The sequence below is a fragment of the Aspergillus brasiliensis genome (assembly GCF_001889945.1).
Source record: "Aspergillus brasiliensis CBS 101740 unplaced genomic scaffold ASPBRscaffold_7, whole genome shotgun sequence".
Lineage (NCBI taxonomy): Eukaryota > Fungi > Ascomycota > Eurotiomycetes > Eurotiales > Aspergillaceae > Aspergillus > Aspergillus brasiliensis.
This window is the reverse complement of record NW_027137448.1, coordinates 179059-201894: the sequence shown is the minus strand read 5'-3', so window position 1 is coordinate 201894 and position 22836 is coordinate 179059. Positions and strand designations below refer to the sequence as shown.

The 22836-nt window shown below is 49.8% G+C and overlaps 7 protein-coding genes across 7 annotated transcripts; 3 read left to right on the top strand and 4 right to left on the bottom strand.

Annotated features, from left to right (window-relative positions):
- Nucleotides 1-628: 628 nt before the first annotated feature.
- On the bottom strand, nt 629-2562 carry ASPBRDRAFT_127525 (putative C6 transcription factor (AmyR); the record flags this gene model as incomplete). Its single annotated transcript, XM_067617981.1, has 3 exons — nt 629-1018; nt 1081-1531; nt 1583-2562. 3 exons carry the CDS (start codon nt 2560-2562, stop codon nt 629-631), a joined length of 1821 nt encoding a protein of 606 aa, XP_067478125.1.
- Nucleotides 2563-3919: 1357 nt separating this feature from the next.
- ASPBRDRAFT_43743 (glycoside hydrolase family 31 protein) lies at nt 3920-7941 on the top strand. Its single transcript, XM_067625052.1, has 4 exons — nt 3920-5036; nt 5093-5503; nt 5556-5726; nt 5781-7941. The coding sequence occupies exons 1-4, from the start codon at nt 4339-4341 to the stop codon at nt 7459-7461; spliced, it is 2961 nt and encodes a 986-aa protein (XP_067478124.1). The 5' UTR covers nt 3920-4338; the 3' UTR covers nt 7462-7941.
- Nucleotides 7942-8095: 154 nt separating this feature from the next.
- ASPBRDRAFT_126757 (alpha-amylase) lies at nt 8096-10025 on the top strand (the record flags this gene model as incomplete). Its single annotated transcript, XM_067617897.1, has 9 exons — nt 8096-8248; nt 8300-8338; nt 8404-8519; nt 8576-8684; nt 8735-8963; nt 9026-9188; nt 9240-9386; nt 9440-9680; nt 9741-10025. The coding sequence occupies 9 exons, from the start codon at nt 8096-8098 to the stop codon at nt 10023-10025; spliced, it is 1482 nt and encodes a 493-aa protein (XP_067478123.1).
- Nucleotides 10026-11749: 1724 nt separating this feature from the next.
- ASPBRDRAFT_127473 (Zn(II)2Cys6 transcription factor domain-containing protein) lies at nt 11750-13893 on the bottom strand (the record flags this gene model as incomplete). The annotated part of the gene is made up of 5 exons (XM_067617974.1): nt 11750-12336; nt 12389-12618; nt 12670-13095; nt 13152-13553; nt 13667-13893. 5 exons carry the CDS (start codon nt 13891-13893, stop codon nt 11750-11752), a joined length of 1872 nt encoding a protein of 623 aa, XP_067478122.1.
- Nucleotides 13894-14870: 977 nt separating this feature from the next.
- ASPBRDRAFT_43739 (uncharacterized protein) lies at nt 14871-15710 on the top strand. The gene has a single exon (XM_067625051.1). It carries the CDS (start codon nt 14974-14976, stop codon nt 15334-15336), a length of 363 nt encoding a protein of 120 aa, XP_067478121.1. The 5' UTR covers nt 14871-14973; the 3' UTR covers nt 15337-15710.
- A 4428-nt stretch (nt 15711-20138) lies between these two features.
- On the bottom strand, nt 20139-20666 carry ASPBRDRAFT_594043 (uncharacterized protein). Its single transcript, XM_067628055.1, has one exon. The coding sequence runs from the start codon at nt 20517-20519 to the stop codon at nt 20247-20249; it is 273 nt and encodes a 90-aa protein (XP_067478120.1). The 5' UTR covers nt 20520-20666; the 3' UTR covers nt 20139-20246.
- Nucleotides 20667-20716: 50 nt separating this feature from the next.
- Nucleotides 20717-22765, bottom strand: ASPBRDRAFT_55544 (uncharacterized protein; the record flags this gene model as incomplete). Its single annotated transcript, XM_067627402.1, has 9 exons — nt 20717-20784; nt 20816-21163; nt 21245-21310; nt 21444-21550; nt 21800-22009; nt 22106-22228; nt 22258-22417; nt 22562-22607; nt 22646-22765. The coding sequence occupies 9 exons, from the start codon at nt 22763-22765 to the stop codon at nt 20717-20719; spliced, it is 1248 nt and encodes a 415-aa protein (XP_067478119.1).
- Nucleotides 22766-22836: the final 71 nt, after the last annotated feature.

Genomic DNA, 22836 nt, shown 5'->3' with positions numbered 1-22836 from the left:
AGTCTTGGGTTTCTTACCTTTTTTCCACCTCTCCATACCAATTGTACATTTATTTTCGAAACGATGGACCCGGTTGTGTTGCTTTGTATAGCGCAGTTAGAGACTGAAACAAAGATATTTCCTGAATGACCCTATTGCTACCTTTTCATGTTGTGCTTATGCGACTGCCCAAGTACTAGTGTGATTTGTTGGAAAGTCTACCAGTGGTCATAGCCACCCCACGACACTGTCAGAGACTTGATCGGACTATCACTGATTTAATCGGTCGATCGATCAATAAAATAACTAGTCTTGGCATATAGTACAGTATTGAGTGGTGAAGGCTTGAGAATCATTCACTGGTCGCCGAGGTTATAGTCTACTAAGACAGGTCATTTGAGACCTTTGACAGGCTTAAAATAGTACAGTGGAACGCATAGCTAGCAAGCTAATATGCGACCTCGATATTCATTCGCATAGATAGTAGTTTCAGCACATATGTACATGGGTACATGCCTATTACATACATTTCAACCCTCATGCCGTAATGATTGTCACATAGTCCCCAAATACATGGTATCATAACAAAGGAAAAGTCGGAACAAAAATGGATATAATGCTGGCAATGTCATCATCATAGACGAAATTCCTAGTTCAAAAGATTGTCTTCCGAAAATTGCAACCGTGGAGCTGATAAGAGTTGCGATAGTGGCTCCATTAATTCTGTCTCTTGATCATGAGGTTCGGGATCCTCTGGCACAGAAACCACGGCGAGCCCGCTTCCGTCTCCCCAAGTTGGTGGAGGGAGAAAATTGCCCATTGACGTGGGACAGGTGAAGTCCAGAGCACCTTTGCATCGCTCCAATAATGAAGGGAAGAGGTAGGACTGAGAGCCGCGGATGCGTGATAAAGTGGTGAGGATGCCCCAAAGGAGTTCGCGGGGATCGACGGCCGCTTCAGTAAGACGGTGCGCGGCTTTGGAGTTGAGGGATCGGGCCACATCTGCAACTGAGGAACCCAGGTCGAATAGTTTTTGTTCCTGTTATGTCACTGTTAGTGGAACGCATTCAACATTTGCGATGCAGAAACTGAGGTACTGACCATTCCAATGCCGTGAGCATCGACAGCTCCCTGGGATGCAGCACCAATAACGTTCATGACGGCTTTTCCGACCAAGACAGGGAGGTGGAAGGGAAGTACCGCCTCGTCGCGAGACCCAGGCTGAGTGGCGCGAGTCATGGAGAGCTTCCACATTACTGTCTGTAGCCATTGCTGGGTGATGAGTATGTCGACCTTTTGGATTTCCGAGACTCCTTCGACTGAAATCGCGTTGCAGAGACTAGACTGAATGGCAGACGTAGGAGGCATCTCGGGCGAGCCATCCATGCCTCCCGCCGAGACCCAGTCGTATAGATTGACGGTCAGTTTCTCAAATATGCTGATAAGATTGATGAAACCGTAGGCCAAGATAGGATCTTCGGAGCAAAGCACTTGCGGCTTGCGGATAGAATTGCGCAGCATCACCGGTTTCGCCTGTTGAAGAGCGTATCCCCTGTTTCACATTAGTCGAAGAGTGGGCAAGGCCTTCATAGGAGACATTTACCTCTCGGTGACAAACAGTAGCCAGAACACCCTGCGTCGTTCCTCTGCTTCTTCAACACTTAGGTCCACATAACTTGATTCCCGGTGAAGTGCCAGCGTGAAGACCATGGAAGTCGCTTGACAGAGGTAGAACCAGGCATGGTCTTGTCTGTCCAGATTACCATACGAAGCGAACAGGAAGAAAGACGTAAGTAGACTTTCTATGTTCATTCCGTCTACTGGGTCGCAGTCCTTCCTTGCGCGTACCGCTTCAGTCAGCAACTCTTCCCCAGACATCCAGGAATGCCCGTCGATCCCGGCTTGAAGGTGGGAGGGTTCTGGGACAGATGCTGTGCCATCCAGCTTTAGCTGGATGTGCGTGGCTGCGCATAGGGCGACGAGGAAAGCGTATCGTGGGGGTGATAACCGTTCAGGCTGGTGGCAATCCTGTTGAAGCTCCTCCTTCCTCACCACAGGCATGATGGGATACAGATACTTTAGATAAACATTCACATGAGCAAGTAGTACGGGAGGGGACAGGCGCCGTGCATAAGGGCGCACTAGGGCCGTACTAGAGTCTGACAATGAATTGGTCGAGTCGGGTGAGGAGACTAGCTCTGGTGGAGGGAGCTGAGTGAACGCCTCAGGGGCGTCATGGGGTAAGTATTGAGGGTCCGCCACCGTGAAAGAAGGAGATATTGGTGAGTTTGACGGATAGCCCACGCCATCTGTAGCCCATGATTTATTTGATGCATTCTGTGACAGATTTTGTTGGTATGGATTCTGTTGTCGAGAAACCAGTGGATGAATGGGCGCAAGTGGATATAGAGTGCGGAACTTGGGGCCTTTGCGCCGGAGCACATCACTGTAGGAACAAGAAAGAAGAAGGCGCCGACACTTGTCGCATGGAAGCTCTCTCGAACATTTGATCTTTCGCCGACGACAGTTGTCGCAGGCTTGTTTAGGGGCCTTCTGCTTGGTGGGGGAAGGATGCGAGTCCATTTGTATGCGGAAACCAGTTTGACTCCCGTCAGTTGTTAGCAGTAGCAGCAGCAGCGATAGTAGAGCGAGACTCTGGAGACTTCATTGTATTCCGAAAAGTGTAGTACTCGCAAGACAAGTTTCGGTGGTCACGAAGGCCACAAGGTGAACAGTCACCGGATATCATGCGATTGCAGGAAAGGGAGGGGGAAAGACTAAAGGAGAGAAATCTGGGGAAGGGCGGCGGCGGGGAAGCGACACCGTGAGACTGAAAGTCGGCAACTTCAAGCTACCCGGGCCCCCCGCGGTATGAGCCACTTCCATTAACTTGCTACGACTGGTCTGTTCATTTCGGCCCGTTGTTCGAGCCAAAGAGGGTACTAGATATCACCTCGACTGGAGCTACTAGTCCTTTAGTCTCAGAATGGCTTCCTGGCATAGCAGGTGGACCCTCCGCCCGAGCCATGACGCGGGTCAGGTATACTCCGTACGTATTCCGGGCCAACTGCCCAAGGCATGTCCTTTTATTGCGAAAGAAGCGAGACTGAACCAAGACATAGTTCATGATGCCACGATGAAAGATGCTGGCTCAGTATCCGGCAGACGACTCATCCCCTCAAGAGACTTCTTGTGTAGGAGTGGTGTGAGCATACGAGGAGTCGTTGGGCCGGCCTGAAGGATCCATCATTCGACCAAGGGTATTATTATTCATGGGATTTTCTCGGAGAATCAGCACCCCTTGCACAAGATCATTATCATTGTGTTCTCCTAAGCCAAAAGCTGACAGAGTCAGGGACTCGCTGACGATGGGAAACATGCTTATGACGGTCCGAAGGAGGTTTCACGTAGCACTAGTGAACAACATCCCACTCGGGAAGCCGATATCTGTGGCCTAGAAACAAAATGATTATCAAAGCCATTAAATGCCTCGCGTTCACGACCCCTGGTTTGAGTCTTCACTAGTAGAGCCCATCTTCATTCGTGCCCGCCTTCGGTCCTCATCATTTTAGGTTTAAGAATCAAGATTGGGTGCCATCTACTTTTCAAGCTGTAGAAACAGAAAGTAGAAACAAGTCCGCTGTCGAAATTCTTCACCGGTAGCGTTCTGGGGAAGGTGCAAAAGACGCGAAGTGGTCGGGTCGCGGATTGTAGTCTGGATTGGAGCACAAGAATCGTCAGAGCCGAAGCCCGGACTGAGGGGGTCTCGGTCATTTATCGGGCTATGAGCCAATCAGCGTGCGCTCGTCATCTGATCGTCTGGCTGCCAGGCCTCTCAGGCATCAATACCGTACTCGGCGGTATCCACTCCGGTCTCTCCGACGCAACGAATCATCTTTGGGCATCCCCAGGCTCTCCCCGCCAACTGGGGTCGAGGCTTCTCCAGTTGTCCTGGTTTCTCCATGATCTCGCCTACGATAAGGTTGCTGTACCAGCCCAACAATATCTTCAAAAGCTCAATTAGTTAGGTTCTTGTTCGTTAGCTGTCCCCATTGTCCCCTCTTCTTCGGTCATTCTGAACTCAAATCGGTCGCTAGATTTGCCGATGCTCGGCAATCCATAGAATTGTATCTCCATTTGCCCCTTACACGTCGGGAATTCACCGGCGCAATGAGCCTTCAGCTACGGTCGCACAGCGTCATGTCAATGAGAGTCTACCAGTACTAGTAGTTATGATCTGGTTGAACCATCCCAGTTATGTATAAATAACACGAGTATTCCTCGAGCACGTTTTGGTGATAACTGCTTTATTCCCATCGATGATTACGCAACCGTGCCTCGGGCCTGTTTAAGCGAGCCATGGTGAAGTTGACGGACCTCATCGCCAGAGCATGGCTTCTCCCTCTGGCGTATGGAGCAAGCCAGTCGCTATTGTCCTCCACCACTACCTCTTCGCAGCCACAGTTCACCATCCCTGCTTCCGCAGATGTCGGTGCGCAGCTGATTGCCAACATCGATGATCCTCAGGCTGCCAACGCACAGTCGGTCTGTCCTGGTTACAAGGCTTCCAGAGTGCAGCACAATCCACGAGGATTCACTGCCAGTCTTCAGCTCGCGGGCAGGCCGTGTAACGTGTACGGCACAGATGTTGAATCCTTGACATTGTCTGTGGAGTACCAGGATAAGGATCGATTGAACATTCAAATTCTGCCTGCTCATGTTACCTCCACAAACGCTTCTTGGTACTTCCTTTCGGAAAATCTGGTGCCTAGACCCAAGGCTTCCTTGAATGCATCCGTTTCCGGGAGCGACTTTTCTGTGTCATGGTCAAATGAGCCGTCGTTCAATTTCAAAGTGATCCGAAAGGCTACAGGCGATGCGCTCTTCAGTACAGAAGGCACCGTGCTGGTATATGAAGATCAGTTCATTGAATTTGTGACAGCACTTCCTGAAGAGTATAATTTATATGGCCTTGGGGAGCACATCACTCAATTGCGCCTCCAGAGAGATGCTAATCTCACCATATATCCTTCGGACGATGGTACTCCTATTGACAAGTAAGTGATTGTCCGCCTTATCCTTGTGGTTCCACTTCTGAAACTTCTGTACCTAGAAACATCTACGGCCAACATCCCTTCTATCTGGATACAAGATATTACAAGGGAGATCAGCAGAATGGGTCTTACGTTCCGGTTAAGAGCAGCGAGGCTGATGCCTCGCAAGAATATGTATCTCTGTCTCATGGAGTGTTTCTGAGAAACTCTCATGGTCTTGAGATACTTCTCCGGCCGCAAAACTTGATCTGGCGGACCCTAGGTGGAGGAATCGATCTGACCTTCTACTCAGGCCCTACCCCGGCCGATGTCACCAGGCAATATCTTACCAGCACCGTGGGATTACCGGCCATGCAACAATACAATACCCTTGGGTTCCACCAATGTCGCTGGGGCTACAACAACTGGTCGGATCTGGCGGACGTTGTTGCGAATTTCGAGAAGTTCGAGATTCCGTTGGAATATATTTGGTGCGTATTGTACCTGTTCGTTGTATCTGAAACTGGTCTAACAAGCACCTAGGACCGATATTGACTACATGCACGGATATCGCAATTTTGACAACGATCAAAATCGCTTTTCTTACAGCGAGGGCGAGGAATTTCTCAGCAAATTACATGAGAGTGGACGCTACTATGTACCCATTGTTGATGCGGCACTTTATATCCCTAATCCCGAAAATGCTTCTGACGCGTAAGTGTACAGTGACAACTTGCGGAAATGTCAGTGTGCTAATAAGCTATTTAGATACCCTACGTATGATAGGGGAGCTGCGGACGACGTCTTCCTCAAGAACCCCGATGGCAGCCTCTATATTGGAGCTGTCTGGCCAGGATATACAGTCTTCCCTGATTGGCATCATCCCAAGGCAGTTGACTTCTGGTCTAACGAACTTGTTATCTGGTCGAAGAAAGTGGCGTTCGACGGAGTGTGGTATGACATGTCCGAAGTCTCGTCCTTCTGTGTCGGGAGCTGTGGCACCGGAAACCTGTCTTTGAACCCGGCACACCCGTCGTTCCTTCTCCCCGGCGAGCCAGGCAACATCATTTATGACTACCCGGAGGCTTTCAATATCACCAACGCCACCGAGGCAGCGTCAGCATCAGCGGGCGCATCCAGTCAAGCTGCAGCAACCGCGACCACCTCGTCGACTTCTGTGTCATACCTGCGGACAACACCCACACCTGGTGTTCGTAATGTTGAGCACCCGCCCTATGTGATCAATCATGATCAAGAAGGCCATGATCTCAGTGTCCATGCGGTATCGCCAAATGCAACCCATGTCGATGGTGTTGAGGAGTATGATGTGCACGGCCTCTACGGACATCAAGGATTGAACGCTACCTACCAAGGTCTGCTTGAGGTCTGGTCTCATAAGCGGCGGCCATTTATCATTGGCCGCTCAACCTTCGCTGGCTCCGGCAAATGGGCGGGTCACTGGGGCGGCGACAATTATTCCAAATGGTGGTCCATGTACTACTCCATCTCGCAAGCGCTTTCCTTCTCACTCTTCGGCATTCCGATGTTTGGTGCTGACACCTGTGGGTTTACCGGAAACTCGGATGAGGAGCTCTGCAACCGATGGATGCAACTATCCGCATTCTTCCCATTCTACCGGAACCACAACGAGCTCTCTACAATTCCACAGGAACCTTACCGGTGGGCCTCTGTTATTGAAGCAACCAAGTCCGCCATGAGGATCCGGTACGCCATCTTGCCTTACTTCTACACGTTATTTGACCTAGCCCACACCACGGGTTCCACCGTAATGCGTGCACTTGCCTGGGAGTTCCCCAATGACCCAACTTTGGCTGCAGTTGAGACTCAATTCATGGTTGGCCCGGCGATCATGGTGATTCCAGTATTAGAGCCTCTGGTCAATACTGTCAAGGGCGTATTCCCAGGGGTGGGACATGGCGAAGTGTGGTATGACTGGTACACCCAGGCTGCAGTTGATGCGAAACCCGGGGTCAACACGACCATCTCGGCACCATTGGGCCACATCCCGGTTTATGTACGAGGTGGAAACATCTTGCCGATGCAAGAGCCGGCATTGACCACTCGTGAAGCCCGGCAAACCCCTTGGGCTTTGCTGACCGCACTAGGAAGCAACGGAACCGCGTCGGGGCAGCTCTACCTCGATGATGGAGAGAGCATCTACCCCAATGCCACGCTCCATGTGGACTTCACCGCATCGCGGTCAAGCCTGCGCTCGTCGGCACAAGGAAAATGGAAGGAGAGGAACCCCCTTGCTAATGTGACGGTACTTGGAGTAAACAAGGAGCCCTCTGCGGTGACTCTGAATGGACGGACAGTATCGCCAAGATCCATCACGTACAATTCTACGTCACAGGTGCTGTTTGTTGGGGGCCTGCAAAATCTGACCAACGGTGGCGCATGGGCAGAAGACTGGGTGTTAAAATGGTAGTGTCAGCCACAAGCCAGGTGTGCACGTACACCATGCAAGATGGGACCATGCCCTGCAAAGTAGCTCTTTGGTTAGATTTCGAATTTAAATATCAACCTTCGTTTTACCGCCCCCCACGGCATTCCTGCATGATCATGTTCAGTAAATCGGCCCGACAACACCCGCACAAATCAGCCTGGAAGGAACATCCACTCAGCACTGCTCTGCATAGTTGCCGAGAAGGGCACCGGGAAGAAATAGCCGGCCTGAGTTCACTATTCGCTAGAAGGGACTGCCAGTCGAAGGCATCCGCCCGTGATCGCCAGGGTCCGATAAATCTCCCCCGCATCCTTGTCGGTTCATAGATGAAGTCTTTCATTCCCATCTGGCTGACGGTCGGGTACGTCAATAACTGGCAGCCTGGATTCCAAGACGGGGAGATGCAGTCAATCGCTATTTATAGAGTGCTGGGGATCGGACCGATCGAATGGTCATCCGAAGGTAAGTGACAACTCACATTGTCATGTTGGCCTTACTCAATCCAACGGGAGCTGACCTGCTTTGGCTGACCTGGTATAAATCACATCGTATCTTCTTTATTAGATCGAATTGTTCCTCAGACATAGTTATATCCTGAGACAAGCTGGCTAGAAGGATGATAATCTTTCTGCTCCTCGCCACTTTCGTGGCTACGGCCCTGGCAGCCACGCCTGCAGAATGGCGCTCCCAGTCGATCTATTTCCTGCTCACCGATCGCTTCGCGCGAACAGATAATTCTACCACTGCTTCGTGTGATCTGAGCGCCCGGGTTAGTCGGAGCATTATCAGGAGTTTTCGATCGGTCCACTGACAGACTTAGCAATATTGTGGTGGATCCTGGCAGGGCATCATCAATCAGGTCAGTCTGTCCAACGTTGCAGCACTATATGCATCAACGTCATTTGGGAACCTAACAGCCTTTAGCTGGACTATATCCAAGGGATGGGCTTTACGGCGATTTGGGTAACGCCAGTGACTGCACAGATCCCCCAAGATACTGGTTACGGGCAGGCATATCATGGATACTGGCAGCAGGACGCGTGAGAAGTCATCTCTATCACCCCAATGACTGAATCCCTACTTACGATCCAGACAGTTATGCCCTCAACTCCCATTATGGTACAGCAGACGATCTCAAAGCTCTGGCTACAGCCCTTCACTCACGAGGCATGTACCTCATGGTAGACGTCGTTGCCAATCACATGGTATGTCCCCAGGCCACGCAGGCTCTTGGCGTCGTATTTGACAGCAATAGGGTCACAATGGCACGGGGAGCTCTGTAGAATACAGTGTCTATAATCCATTCAACGCGAAGAAGTACTTTCACAACCTCTGTTGGATCTCCAATTATGACAATCAGACAAATGTCGAAGACTGCTGGTTAGGCGATAACACCGTTGCCTTGCCGGACCTTGACACTACCCGTACAGACGTGAAGAATATGTGGTATGACTGGGTCAAGTCTCTTGTCTCTAACTACTCCGGTACGCCTAACTTGCCTCCCTATCTGCTACCCTCCATAAATCGAAGACTAACAAACATCAAGTCGACGGCCTCCGTGTAGACACAGTCAAGAACGTACAGAAGAACTTCTGGCCCGGTTACAACAATGCTTCAGGTGTGTACTGTATCGGAGAAGTCTTTGATGGAGACGCTTCATACACCTGTCCTTATCAGGACGACTTGGATGGAGTGCTCAATTACCCTATGTAAGCCTTCGTCCTCACTCTCAGTGGCTGCTTGCCAACGACTTGCAATAGGTACTACCCACTCCTCCGGGCCTTTAAATCCACCACAGGCAGCATTAGCGACCTCTATAACATGATCAACACCGTGAAATCCACTTGCAAAGATTCTACGCTTCTGGGTACCTTCATCGAGAACCACGACAACCCCCGCTTCGCTAAGTAAGTATCTTCCTTTCGACTTCATTGCGAGCACAAGGGCTTACTCTCAGAAGCTACACAAGCGACATGTCCTTAGCCAAGAATGTCGCAACATTCACCATTCTCGCCGACGGCATCCCCATAATATACGCCGGACAGGAGCAGCACTACAGCGGCGGCAATGACCCCTATAACCGCGAAGCGACCTGGCTTTCAGGTTACAAGACCACCAGCGAGCTTTATACGCATATCGCCGCATCGAACAAGATCCGCACCCACGCTATAAAACAAGATAGCGGTTATCTCACCTACAAAGTGAGCCTTCCTTGGAATTCTTGTGTTGTACAATCCATCTGACTTTAGAACCTATTGCAGAACTACCCCATCTACCAAGACACCTCGACCCTTGCCATGCGCAAAGGCTACAACGGCACCCAAACCATCACGGTCCTCTCCAACCTCGGCGCCTCAGGATCCTCATACACACTCTCCCTCCCCGGAACAGGCTACACCGCCGGCCAAAAGATCACGGAGATCTATACCTGCACGAATCTAACCGTCAACTCAAATGGCTCGGTGCCAGTCCCCATGAAGAGCGGACTACCACGGATCCTCTATCCTACAGATAAGTTGGTCAATGGAAGCTCATTTTGCAGTTAGTCGCTGTCTATCTGTCCCAATAAGCTAGTCCTTCAAATCATTAGTTTGTGGGCTGATCACATAATACATACGCACAGGTTCCGCGATGACTATTTTCAGGGATGCAGGAGGAGTAATGTTATCCTTGAGCTACACTCTGTAAGTGTATCATATTTAAAAGGACAGTCATTTGGTGATGACCCTGTGATGGTGATCCGGATGCTGACTTCATATTGTAGACTTTTCGCTCAGGTGCTTATTGCGATAATGACGTGATTCGGATGTCTCAGTGTGCTCTGTCTTATTACTATATGTTATTAGGCGATGTGATGATTCTATGTGTAATGGATATTTCAAGGACATTTTATACTATTGCCATTATCCATATTTCATTGCATCATGGAAAGGGCAGATTAATAAAATATTACCGACGTAGTTGTTGTACCTAGTCTTTAGTCACCCTCACGAAAACAACAACGGAATAATCCTATCACTAGTCCACACCCAGTCAATTCCTACAGCACTACAATAGTTAATCTCAATCTTCACCACTGCATACATACATGGAAAATATATATATATATATATATATATTATAAGATTTTCATCCATGAAAACCATGCTTTGCTCCATCAAGTATCTACATCCGAAAAACAACCATCTACGGGCGGGGCAAGCGAAATGAACAACCCATGCCTGCAGCTGCAGCAGCATCCTGACTACCATCGAACATCATACAGCTATCGACCTCCCTACTACGATAATAATACCCAACATTCAAACAAATTAATTCATTAAAAAAGGAAAGAAAAGTTTATTTTCTCCCATCACACACACACAGACACATCCTTTTCCTTCTACTGACTAGTCTACCCTCCTTCCTATCACAGACTTCGGAGTAGTAAGTGATCGACTGAATTAGTAACTATTCTCGGCGGCTTCCTCCGACTTCCTCCCACCCACCTCCCACCCACCCCTCGGCAAGTAAGTTTGGTCCAACGTAAGTAATTAACTAGTAGTTAGTTAGTATGTGTCTGTAGTGTAGTGCCACGGGGTGTAACTGAAGGTTTAAGGGGTCAAAGACATACTTACTTGCTCGCTTATCTACTTACCTGATCCGTTTAATTGTCGATCGGAGAATACGGTTTTGATTACTCTCCCTAGAAAGTTACTACTAATTGTTTGATGGGGACTGTAAGTAAGTAAGTAACTAAGTAGCAACTGACCTTTGCCTCGAGTGAAATGAAAATGAAAAGTCTCGATCACCACCAGACTCTCCGCGGAAGCACGGAACGGTCCGAAAAGGAGGGAAGGGAGAGTATCGATGTTGGCAGCGTCGGAGATTTATCCGATTAGGACATGGCGGCAGGACTGGTTGGCTGGTTGGATCCTCCTGCAGGAGGTAACTAAGTTACATAGTTAGTAGTCAGTGGTTATAATTTAGTGTTTAGCATGTGAATGTCAGTGTCTACGGCTTGGAAGTTGCAAGGAAGCAAGCAAGCACTAACTAAATTACGTGATGCTCGTGTGGCACGGGCCTTTTAAGTCAATATACTGTGCAGGAAGGCAACCTGATGGATTCCGTTGGTGGGATATTATTTTATTTGATTAGCCTTGGTTATGATCATTCGTTGCACGTCATCATGCTAGGTTTGGGGTCAGGTTCACTGCAGGTTATCCTTAGTGTTGAGTTGCTGCTATCACCACCACCCCACTCATGTCTTTCCCAGCTCCATTACAACTAGTTACAGCGTCGCGGACCGATACGCTGATAGCCCATTTACAGGCATCCCATTGAGTATGCCATCCGGGAAAGAACTCGGCATGACTTCGGGCATCAGTTGCTCGAAGCCGTACCCCTCGATCATGCCATCCATGAGCGGTGGCATGAAGGGTGCTTGCCCCATGCTCATCTTACGACTGTCGCCGTAGGATGAGAGCGGAGACCCCTTGACCGTGGAGGACGGGTCATTGCATTCCGCACTGCTACATCTTCGCTTGAATTCAGCGACCATGCATGAAAACCGGTATGCGATGTGGTCTTCGTTCGGGGAGAGATGCAGCAGGAACATTTGCACTTGCTCAATGAGCGGGTCCATAAGATTGAAGTCGCACAGATTCAGAGCAGCGTAGCCGACAATGAAGTAGACCTGATCAACCAGGCTCAGGGCGGTAGAGTACCGGATTTGGAGGAAGCGCGAGATAATCAGACGTGAGGTCTGCAGTACCTCCGATGCGAGCCTGTCGGGTCGAGGCTGCAGCCTCATTGCTGTGCGGTGAAGAAGTGTCTGGCAGAACCAAAGGCTCAGCTCCAGCGTGGAACTTTCACCAGCTGCTTTTCTTGTCAGTGGTAATTCCCCGGCAAGCAAGGACAGGCTTCTTACAGAAAAGGTGAGCCCATTCCCTCTTCCATCGCTCTATTTCCTCATAATCAATGTCCGCCAGCCGCATTCGACTGCCATTGCTCTGGAGCCGCAAGGTAATCAAATACAGCTGGATTTCCGCGACAATTCTTGCATCCTCCAGAGTTGCCGCTGGATGCTCCAGGATCCGTGGGCAGTGGTCAAGGTACCTCTGCTGGATATGAAATGGACGTGCGTTGCCGACCGCAAAACTAATGGTTCGTTAGCTAGATTCGGAATGGGAGATCCTGGATGGAACCCACTGTAGCTGTGTCAGGCAATAGGTATTCCATAGCCGCAGCTGCGCCGCCGTTTCATTGTCTACCATAACTTCCGAAGGCGCATAGTTCAGAAACTCGAGCGCAATAATGGCATGATTGATTGAGATCCCACTCAACAGCCAGCTGTCCATGGGTGGCTCTTTCTGAGCGGTTGCGGGCCAGAGACAGAGAAGTGCAAGGGCTTGGAGTGCTTCATACTTCAGGGGAGACTTTTCCCACAAGATATTGACTACTGAATGTCGCACTTGAAGGTATATAGCATGTACAGCAGATGCCGGTATTCCCGGGACATAGCGTGAAGCTAGAAGGCATGCAGTATTATACAGTAGCGAGTCGGGGGCTTTCAGGTCACTGTGGATATCGGATAGATTGTAAATGGAAACGCACGCGCCGAAGTGATCGACAAACCTGATTTGCGCCAAATTCAGTAGCTATATCAGTAAAGTTGAGCATCAGGCACATACGTTTGCAACAATTTGAGGGATAGTTTAGAGTCGATAGCGCTCTTGGCGGTACCGTCACTGGAGAGGGGAGAGTCAATGGGGGAAGTTTCTGCTTCTCCGAAGAAGTCGGACTGAAGGTCTTGAATGAGGCGAACGGGCTTGGGCAGGAATGGGGACGACGGGCTTCCCTCCATGGAAGCTGTTTCGTCTGTGATGATGCTTTTGGTCAAGTGCGGAAGCGCGGCATTGGTGAAGCCTGGGGAGTGGTCTAGCATCTGTCGCATCATGCCTGTCATCTCCCTCATGCATCTTTCTAGAGATGTGAGGCGCTCCTCGATGGAGGGGATTGCCGAAGTGGCGTCTGGCCACATGGCAGCACTGTCTTGAAACCGATCGGTCGTTTCAGGCAGCTTGCAATCGATTCTACAGATATTGTGAACTGTCAGCAAACCTGAGACAGATACATTCCACGACTACTTTCTTGTCGCGCACCCGAAGCACAACGCTTCGACTGGCAGGTACAAGTTGCCACTGACCTTAGAGATAAACAGCGACGGCATGCATGACCGCGCGGATCTAGATCACATCTGGTTTTAAGCTTCCGACAGGTGTGACAGGCAGTCATCGATCGTCGTATGCGGCCTTTCGGACGAGCTGTGTCGGAATGGGGAGCTAGTCGCCTGCCATCCTCGGCAACGTCCAAGCTCTTGTGCTCCCATGAAGAAGGGGTCTCGTATTTGATCTCGTCCACGGTTCGAGTCATGTCATCAAATATTGTCCAGTTTTTGGACCAATTGATGGGCAGGCAATCCGGAGAGTACGTAGGATACTATGAATGAAGAAGCAACGAGGCAAAAAGCAGTAGAATAGTTACTACGCGCAGGCCATCGAGGGGGCGGGCAGGTGGAGAGAGACAGATAGTGCCTTTTTAACAGTTGGCGGCCAAGCCTGGAAATGGGGATTGTGCTGGCCAGCTGGGAATTGACGAAATTGGCTTTGGTTAGATTGGTTATGGGTCCGTCCAGTCCGTTCTTGACCTGGGGTAGACGCTAAAGGACGGCAGCAGAGCGGCCAGCCAATCCATGTCCCTGCAGGTCTTCTAGAAAGATAGAAACAATGGGTCGCGATACTGGCCAGTCACCCTGGGAGGGGGTCTGATTGGCATGCGCTATGGTATTCTCCGAGTCTCCGATGTAAACCGGATCGTAACTAAATCCCGCTGCTTCCAGGGAGGGGGTTGGGACCAGAATGACGCCGGTGGAAAGTGGGAAATTAGTGAGGAACTGCCGCTGGCGTTGGCGGTGATTTGCTCGGTTCCCTGCTTATCATGAAGATATGGATCGGGCGGAAGTCCAGGATAAGAAGGTCAGTAACTCGTCTGTATCTTTGGCTGATACCTTTTTATTTTTTTTTCTTTTCTTTTCTTTTCTTTTATTCTTGATGAGGAAAAATGATCAGAAATTAGCTTTTTCTGATGGCTCCTTCAATTTCTCCTCTCCCCTGAATCCGTTCCACATTGATGGTCAGGCATGACAGCGGGTTGGAGATTGACGGGGAGAAAGTAACCGCGCAAACCAAGGGAAAATCAAAAGCGATCATTGTAGATCATAACGAGAAGGAGTTCCTCTCGATAAAATCATAGGCGACTGAACATAGACAATTACCTTATAAGATCCCTCAAATGGGCTTTTCAGCACCAAGGAGATGAAAATTTTCTTGTCTCACTCCCTCTACACTAAGACGGCGCATGCTGCAATGCGACATCGAATGCCTGCCCTGACGGCTATCAACGGAAATACCTCGTTGCAGTTTTAGCAAGGATGCTTTTGCTATTATCGCATCCATGTCTAGACCCGAAGCCAGCAAAGCATATTCTATGCAGGTCCAGCGTTTGTGGTGCCAGTGTGCCCAGGTGTCTTCCACAACAGCAGCCCGTGGGGCATCCTCAGGACTGATTCGAGCCATCAGGATCATGGCGGAGCTGTTACCTGGCCCACTCCATCCCTGTTGGTATGGCCGTACAATGCTTTTAGATCATACCGTCTTTTTCTTTCTTATCACATCATTTCTTATCATAAGTTCACAATCCGGGACGGAGAAGGCATATCGGTCCAACATTGGCTGGTCGACTCATAATCGACAGGCACCCGCGTTAAGTTCAGCAGCAGTGGTGGATCCAGCACACGGTGGAGCCTGGATTGTCTGAGCAAGGCTTGTCTTCGGGGGAGTGGACGAGAAGCCTATGGCCTTTGACGCAGACATCACATATACCATAGCGAATCAGCAACCCCTCATTAGTAGTAACTAATTTAGCTCATAGAAGTGATTAGTATCGCAATTTAGGCTTCAGGCCCAAATTTGCCCTCTCTTGGTTGTTATGACAAGCGCAATGCTGGGGCTTGAATATTACTCCGTCTGTCGTTAAGCATTGCTAGTAGCGACACCCTGAACCTCGGCTTCACGGCCGTTAGGCCATTTTGGGAATGGGGCGCGTCGGCTGGTAGCGCCGGCTCCAAAGTACAAAGCGCAAGTTGGTTAGTCCTTGCCAATTACCGTTTCTTCCTCCTGCTCCAGGATTTGACTTCCAGGCGCCAGTGGGCAAAAAGGTCGGGTGAGGAGGGGGGAAAAGTGAAAATGGCAGCCAACACTGCGCTTTGTATCGGTGAATGGTGCCATTGCTTTTTCCACCTTCCTTAGATGGCCCAGTAGGAAACTCTGATGCGAGTAACCAACCATCGGAGGTCGACGAGGCTAGCCGTGCGTTCCCCACTGGCCTGATAGAATGGTTGCATTCGGGAGTCAGTGGCACATGTCTCACTTGCTAGTTATCTTGAACTGATGTGTCAATGTTTTAACGTTATTAGCCATGAGCATGCTCGACACGAGATCCAACCATAAGGCAATTTCTCCGTACTCCGGGCCGCTTCAATTCTCATATTCTTTGTTGGATTTGCTGGAAGGCGGTTAAGGGTCGGATATCTCCGAATCGCCAGGTCGTAGAAGTCCATATCCGTATTCCACCCTTATCGAAGCCGTACCTGCAGCTAAATTAACTCAGCTGAATAAGATCATAATGAACGGTGTGGCGGTTTCTCTCTCCTGAATTTCGGAAGGCCCAAGAGGGAACGCCGAGTATATCCTTGCTCACCTCTTACGCTAAGAATTGGCTAACCTCCTGGGTGTGTCTGTCCATGGCTATTCCCGGCTGCAGGTTAATATCGGATGGCGGTTCGGCCACTAGACACGTCGTCATCGGAAGACGTAGGCTCTCACACAGGACGTTCAGGGGGAGTGCAACGGCCAGACCATAATCCCTGCGAGCATGATAGGAACAGACTGGGAGAGACAATCGTCGACATGTGTTCATAGGGTTGCCGAGGAAGTAAAGGAGGGGAGCTGGAGACAAGATGAGGCCGTGACGATCGAGCAAGTTCTCTGAAGACACATGATCGCCGGTCACGCCTTATGCGCAGTTTGTCTGTTTTGTCTGTTTTGCTTGTTGCCGGAAAAGCTGGTGGCGTCTTTTTGCAGTCGATCAACTTTCCTCTGCATTTTCCCTCATTCAAAGTCGTTTCTGCTCTCAATTGAAGCTTCACATCCACCAAGAACAGCAGATGGTGTCCACTTTATATACAAATGTTACGGTCCCCCCTGGCCCCTTCCAAGTGCTCCATAACTGTCTAGAAATTAGGTACGCAAAAACAACATCTAGCCACAGGTCAGCTCCACGAGCGGCAACCGTCGGCCCAGCGGCAAGACACGGCATCGTGGCCGGAGTCCCTGGCCAACTCCGTAGCTGAGGTTGCATAGGGGTTAATTACACCCTGGCCCGTTCTTCATAACCAAGAATTACTCCTTTCTTCCTCTCCAATAGCGAAGGCACGCCTCTCCGACTTCGCATCCAAGCGTCTGCCATCACTGTATCCGCCTCCAGATGTGGGGGATGTGGATAAACCGGATACTCGGGATGGACTCCACGGGCTTCGCGTCGATCACGCCGCGAATCTCGCTCATCTGCGCTTGTCAAGTCGGGCATGATAGTCGGACTATCAGATAGCCAAGCAAAGCTTAGCTGTCTGGTTTACGCGTGCAGAAGAGCTCCGATGACCGGTGGGCCCGTGGAGGTCTAGTCGTACTGTACACCACCTTTACGAACCGGAATCGAGCCGACGACCCTGTGGGCTTCTAGCCAGTTCGAGAAGGTCCACAATGCCAGACGCCTTTGTCTTTTGCAGCAACTTCGGACTACCGACCGATACCGACTCCATGTGGCCCCAACAAACGGGATTGCAGGCTGCTTGCCGAAGTGCTGCCTCGGGTCATGAGCGATTGGCCCATCTTGGGTGATTAGTCTAGATCCTAGCGATCTTCTTGTGCAGGATGGAAATGGCCATAGTCAGGCAAAGTTGATGCATGATTGGCCATTCTCGGATTATGCTCGTTGGCATGAGAAGAACAAATGGCCACTCATGTATTCTGGATCGAGGATGGGTCGATGTAGTATCCGCGCTATCCTGACACAGGGCAGTCAACAATATGCCGTTGGCTCTCGGGAGTGACTCCGGACGGAGGCCTGCATGTATCTCTGGCCACTAACATCCCTAGGATAGCAGACCATGCTCGTCATTTAACCTATCAACCGCTGGTGGTCTCCATGGTGGCACCAAGCATTCCCGGGTATTAATGGCGCTATTGGGCCCTGTCACTTGTTTTCCACGTGTCACAACCAGATGTGCATACCCGTTAGCAGAGAAGTGACGTTTGGTTCGATACCCTGCAGCATCTTGAACCGTCCTCAGCCAGGGTCTATTCTGTTTTCGTGGCCGGTTCTAGAGAGCCACTGTGGCGCTTACGATCTTACCCGGTACCTGATGGCCGTAAGCGATAGGAGCAGAGGTATACCGTAGCAGTGGAATGTCAGGCTTCCTTACGATCCGTATGTGCTCGTGCCGAGCTTGTTACTTTGCACATGCCCAAACCATACAGCCATCCATCTTGACATGTGAGATATATAATCCATTATATACTATGATCCTTTATTCGCTTGTCAGATGGATGAATCAATCAATCAATCAATAAATATAATCTACCTTTCTCGATAGTATTTCCTGTGAGAGGTACCTATGTCTTCCATGGCACTAATATACTATTCACACCATAAGTGATACTACCACTTCTAATATAGACCCAACCAAGACCTTCCCACTGCTCATATATAAATAATCGAACCTACAATTCCTCAACACGACCACTACTATCATAAATTACTATCATGTTATATGGAGTATATATCCCTAGGGGTAACGTATCACTCAAAATTGTTACTCTGCACCAAACATAAGCCCAACATGAGGACCATACCCAAGAGATATCCTCAAGTAGTACTTACTTAATACGACGAACCAAGCACACTCAAAACAAAAAAACACCAATAATTCTGTCCAGTCAATTGAAAGCACTATTCACCAAGCCTCTTCTGAGTGCTGTGATTACTCTGTAGACCTTAAGCTGCTATATACTAAATAGTAATTCCTATTCCACGGAGGTAATATACATGTCAGCTAGTATATATTAACGAACTTAAGGTAACTACTAATAGTAGTCAGTAGTATTATCCATTTAACTTCAATTTCCCCCCAGTTTGTACTAATTCAGAAAAGTATCGAGATGAAGCAGATTGAATGTGGTAGAAAGAGAAGAAAAAAAAGGGACGATAGTATCAACTACGTAATAGTATTATGCTCATGGCTTACTATCAAGCCATGAAGCTATCTAGCTATCGCTATCACTATCAGATTCTTCGTTAAGATTAAGAAACTCACTAACTTCCCTTCCTTCTAATTAGGTTACATATACATACCAATCCCTACTTAAAATCACCTTATACTGTCCGGATACTATTCCCGACGGAGGGAAAGATGTGAGAAAAGGTGCTTAGGGATGCAATAATAGCTAGCTATGTACCCAAAGTACTGTAACTCAAAACAAGGGAAAGGTACGTATATACTACTAAGTACAGAGATTTCTATTCAGTACATGTCAGGCTGGTATCTATCTTGCTATCGATCTAGAGTAAATGTAAAGAGATAAGTAGTTTCCTAAGCATACATACAGACAGACACGGTATCTAATCCACTCACTCACCTGCCATGATTAGATGGGATTACTCAATTCTGAATAATTAGTTCGACTCAGAGATTAGCTGGGACTGGAAGAGTTCTACAGCCATCCCTACATAACAGTCTACGCGAATTCACGTGAGATAAATCCCTACCCCCTTCCCCCATTCCCCAAGCTCCCCCAACTTCGTCCACGTTACACAGCACACAAGGACTAGAACCGTTAATCAAACTCATCATCAACACCATCAACATCATCCCTGTGCATACCCCACACATACAAAGGGAAGAGCAGCTAAATTGCTAGCTTTTAGGCTTCCTGCCCAAAACCAGGACTTTTTCCCAAATGAGGCAAACTACATACCCTATAAGATCATGATAGCCCGGAAACAAATCAAGGGAGAAACCAGAGGGGAAGAGAAATTAACTAAACCCAATCCCCATAACTTAGCCTGTTCTCTTTTAAGGTTGGTTGCTAAGTTGACCAGGTAAACCATACCTCGTGTCTCAGGCGGATAAATGATCCAACCTATGTAAGCTCGACGCTGGCATAACCAAACCCCATCACACAACATAAGCAATAACACGGAGATCGTTACCGCTTTGGGAATCGATATGGGGGTCCAAGACTCTGAACCATGGCATAGGCGCCAGCGCACGCATGCAAATGGAGAGAAATCAGCGATGATGCAGCAGCAGAAACCCTCGTATGATATCAGGAGGCAGGGAGTTGGGAAATGAGGAGTAAACGCACAGGGCGCTGGATGAACCATGGTACCCATGCATTCCACAGCATGCGCCCGTAGGGCTAGGGTTGAACAAGAATGAAAAGGAAAAGCAAAAAATTCAACGAAAAAGGAAAAGGGGGCCAGGCAAGATGCAATATGGATCTGTTGTCACACCTAGTAAGTTTGAAGGGAGCTCCTCCACCATATCACATACAGATAGGCAGGCAGGTAAGTAATGAACGACCTGCAGTTGTAGCTTGCATTTCGCCTCAGACATGTCGACGTATGTATGCATATATGTCGGTTTGGTATGGGGTATACGTACGCACATCGAATGCACAATACAACACACACAGACACACGACACTCAACCCCCACACCGGACCAGACTCTGGGCAAAGATTCCAGCCAACGGATTGATCGCCCTGTATCAGTGTGTCAAATCCCGAGTGCCCGGATTGCGTTTGGGTATGAACACAAGCCACCGTGACTGACGTACATGCAAGTGGGTAGTAGGTAGCCCCCAGGATATGAACTTGCATGACGGCCAACTAGACACGCTAGAGAATGGATGAGATTGGTCCTCATCGGTGGTTACTTCCGCCCGAGAAATGATCTCTCGGATTTCCGCAGTAGGTAGAACATGACCACAAGGGTGAGGGGAAAGAAAGCTCTGTCAGACTGTCAGGCAATGCAATTCAGGTGCCTAAATGCTTAGTTTTTTCTGAGATGTCATTCGTCAAAGAACGACAATCCCGAATGTGCAGCTGAGAGGACCGAGCGTTGCACACTTGCCTTCCAGTCGAACTGGATCGGGCAGAGCTCCATGGGTAGTAACTAGTATAACATGTCGCAGCTCTTCCCAGAGCTATGACCCTGGATTGGTTGGGAGGAATCAAGGATGGCGCGTGCATTAGCCCATATCCACCCACATTTCGTACATAGTCCCATGTACCCGGTACAGATGATAGGCTCCGGAAATGCTCCTTTAGGCGCTGACGACAGGCATTGTGGCTGGTGAGTGTGGCGAGGCGGTTCTGTAGGCATCGCGATTGTTGCACGCAGTGGGGTTCCTCCCAACCCGTTAATGCAGTATAAAGCCGCGAGGAGTTCGTTACTGACTCACACCTTGCAGCGTGGAGATAATATCCCACGGCCAGGGGTGGGAAAAGTGATCCGCGGCAACCTGGCGGGGATGTTCGGTGATTTTAATCGTACAGCAGTCACAGAGCCAACAATATTCAGCAAAGGGCACTAAATTATTGACCTTCAGTGTCGATCCCCTCCCTCATCCTAGGGAAAGGGAGATCTGCCGCACTAGAGTGGGGTGCAGCTGGGTGGTTTCCAGGTTTTCTCTGCATCGATGGGTGAATACTTCACGACGGACTTGCAATCGGTCGGTCGCATGTACAGGTACAGGTAGAACCTTCAAGCCCAGGGCGAAAGGTGATGATAGGCCGGCTGACCTGCCGACCTGTCTCCATCTTCTGATCGGGGATCAGGGCTAGGACGGGTGTCATGCAATACCTCTTCGTATTTCTTCATGCCCATCTGCATCCCCTTGACCGTTGAGCTGTCGTGTCAAAGCAGGCCCTGACTCGAGTTGCGTTCCTGTCAAGACACATCCTGTGTAGTCCTATCCTTCCCCCTCCCCCATCCTCCAGTAGAATGCCGCTCATCCTTGATCCGAGCGATTCCCCCCTCGCTTTGAAAGGTGACATCCGGAGTACCTGGGATCCCCATGCGCGGCAGCCAGATTCACCGCCATGTGATAGATCGGATAGATCCTGCTTTCTAAATCCCTTCCTTTCCCCTCCCTCACCTCCTTCCCCCGTGCTTCGTGCAGCTGGGGTCAAGCCCTGTGCCACATTCGACGAGCCTGATCTGCTTCTTCAATGGTTCCGGAGGCATCTTCCGCCCGTCCGCCTGTCTCTGGCCTGCATGGATTTCCGTGCCGGTGACCGTTGGGAATAAAGAAGAAAAGAGGGGCCCAAGAAGACCAGCCTCGAGTGTCTCCCATGCAACAGTAATGCTGCGTGTGTGGCTCATGAGACCTGAGGACAAATGGTCGCTGCCGCCCCCCTCCCTCCCCTTTCAGTACGATTTGATACGGAGTCCAAGGGTCGACCTACGTACGCCCGCACAGACGTCCAAGATGACCTCCTCGGGTGATCCAGGATCCCAAGGCCGCCTTACCGCAAGAGCTGGCCGAATAGCAAAAAGCGCTCGCGCCCGTCTGAGAGTCCGAACACTTGACAAGCAGCAGCGCCGTCCAACGACGTAGAACGGCCTCCCTGCAACAACTGGGCTTGGACTATCCACGAGGCGCACTTCTCGGTAACTGGCACTTGGCGATCTAGCCGTCCCGACTGGCCGGAACCAAAATTTAGGCCTTCGTAGTTCTTTCTCATGACGTGTGACAGCACGCCTCCCGCCTGTCCTTTCCGGCGCTCACCGCAAGGCTAGAGGCTATGAGTGGCCGTCCAGGGTGGGCCGATTCCAATGTTGCATGCGTCTCACAATGGTCTTCAACCCATGGATCTTCCGGATCAGAAATGCGAGACGGATTCCATGGTTCTCTTACCGCCCACCAGGGGACTATCTGAGAATGAGTTGGCTCCTCCATTCCTCTGGCGATCGCCTCATGCGGTGGTGGGCCTAACAAAACCTGCACCAATGGGTTTTCGTCAAGCTGCAGTGCAGCCTTGGGTAAGGGTTTGTGACGAATGCCAGAAATGCACGGTACCGCCCGGATGTGAGATTGGGGAACCTTAACCAGCTCAACCATGGTCTGTCTTATAAGGAGGGACGGAAAATGCATGAAAAGGGTAAATGAACAAGAGAGAAAAAGGAGAGGGA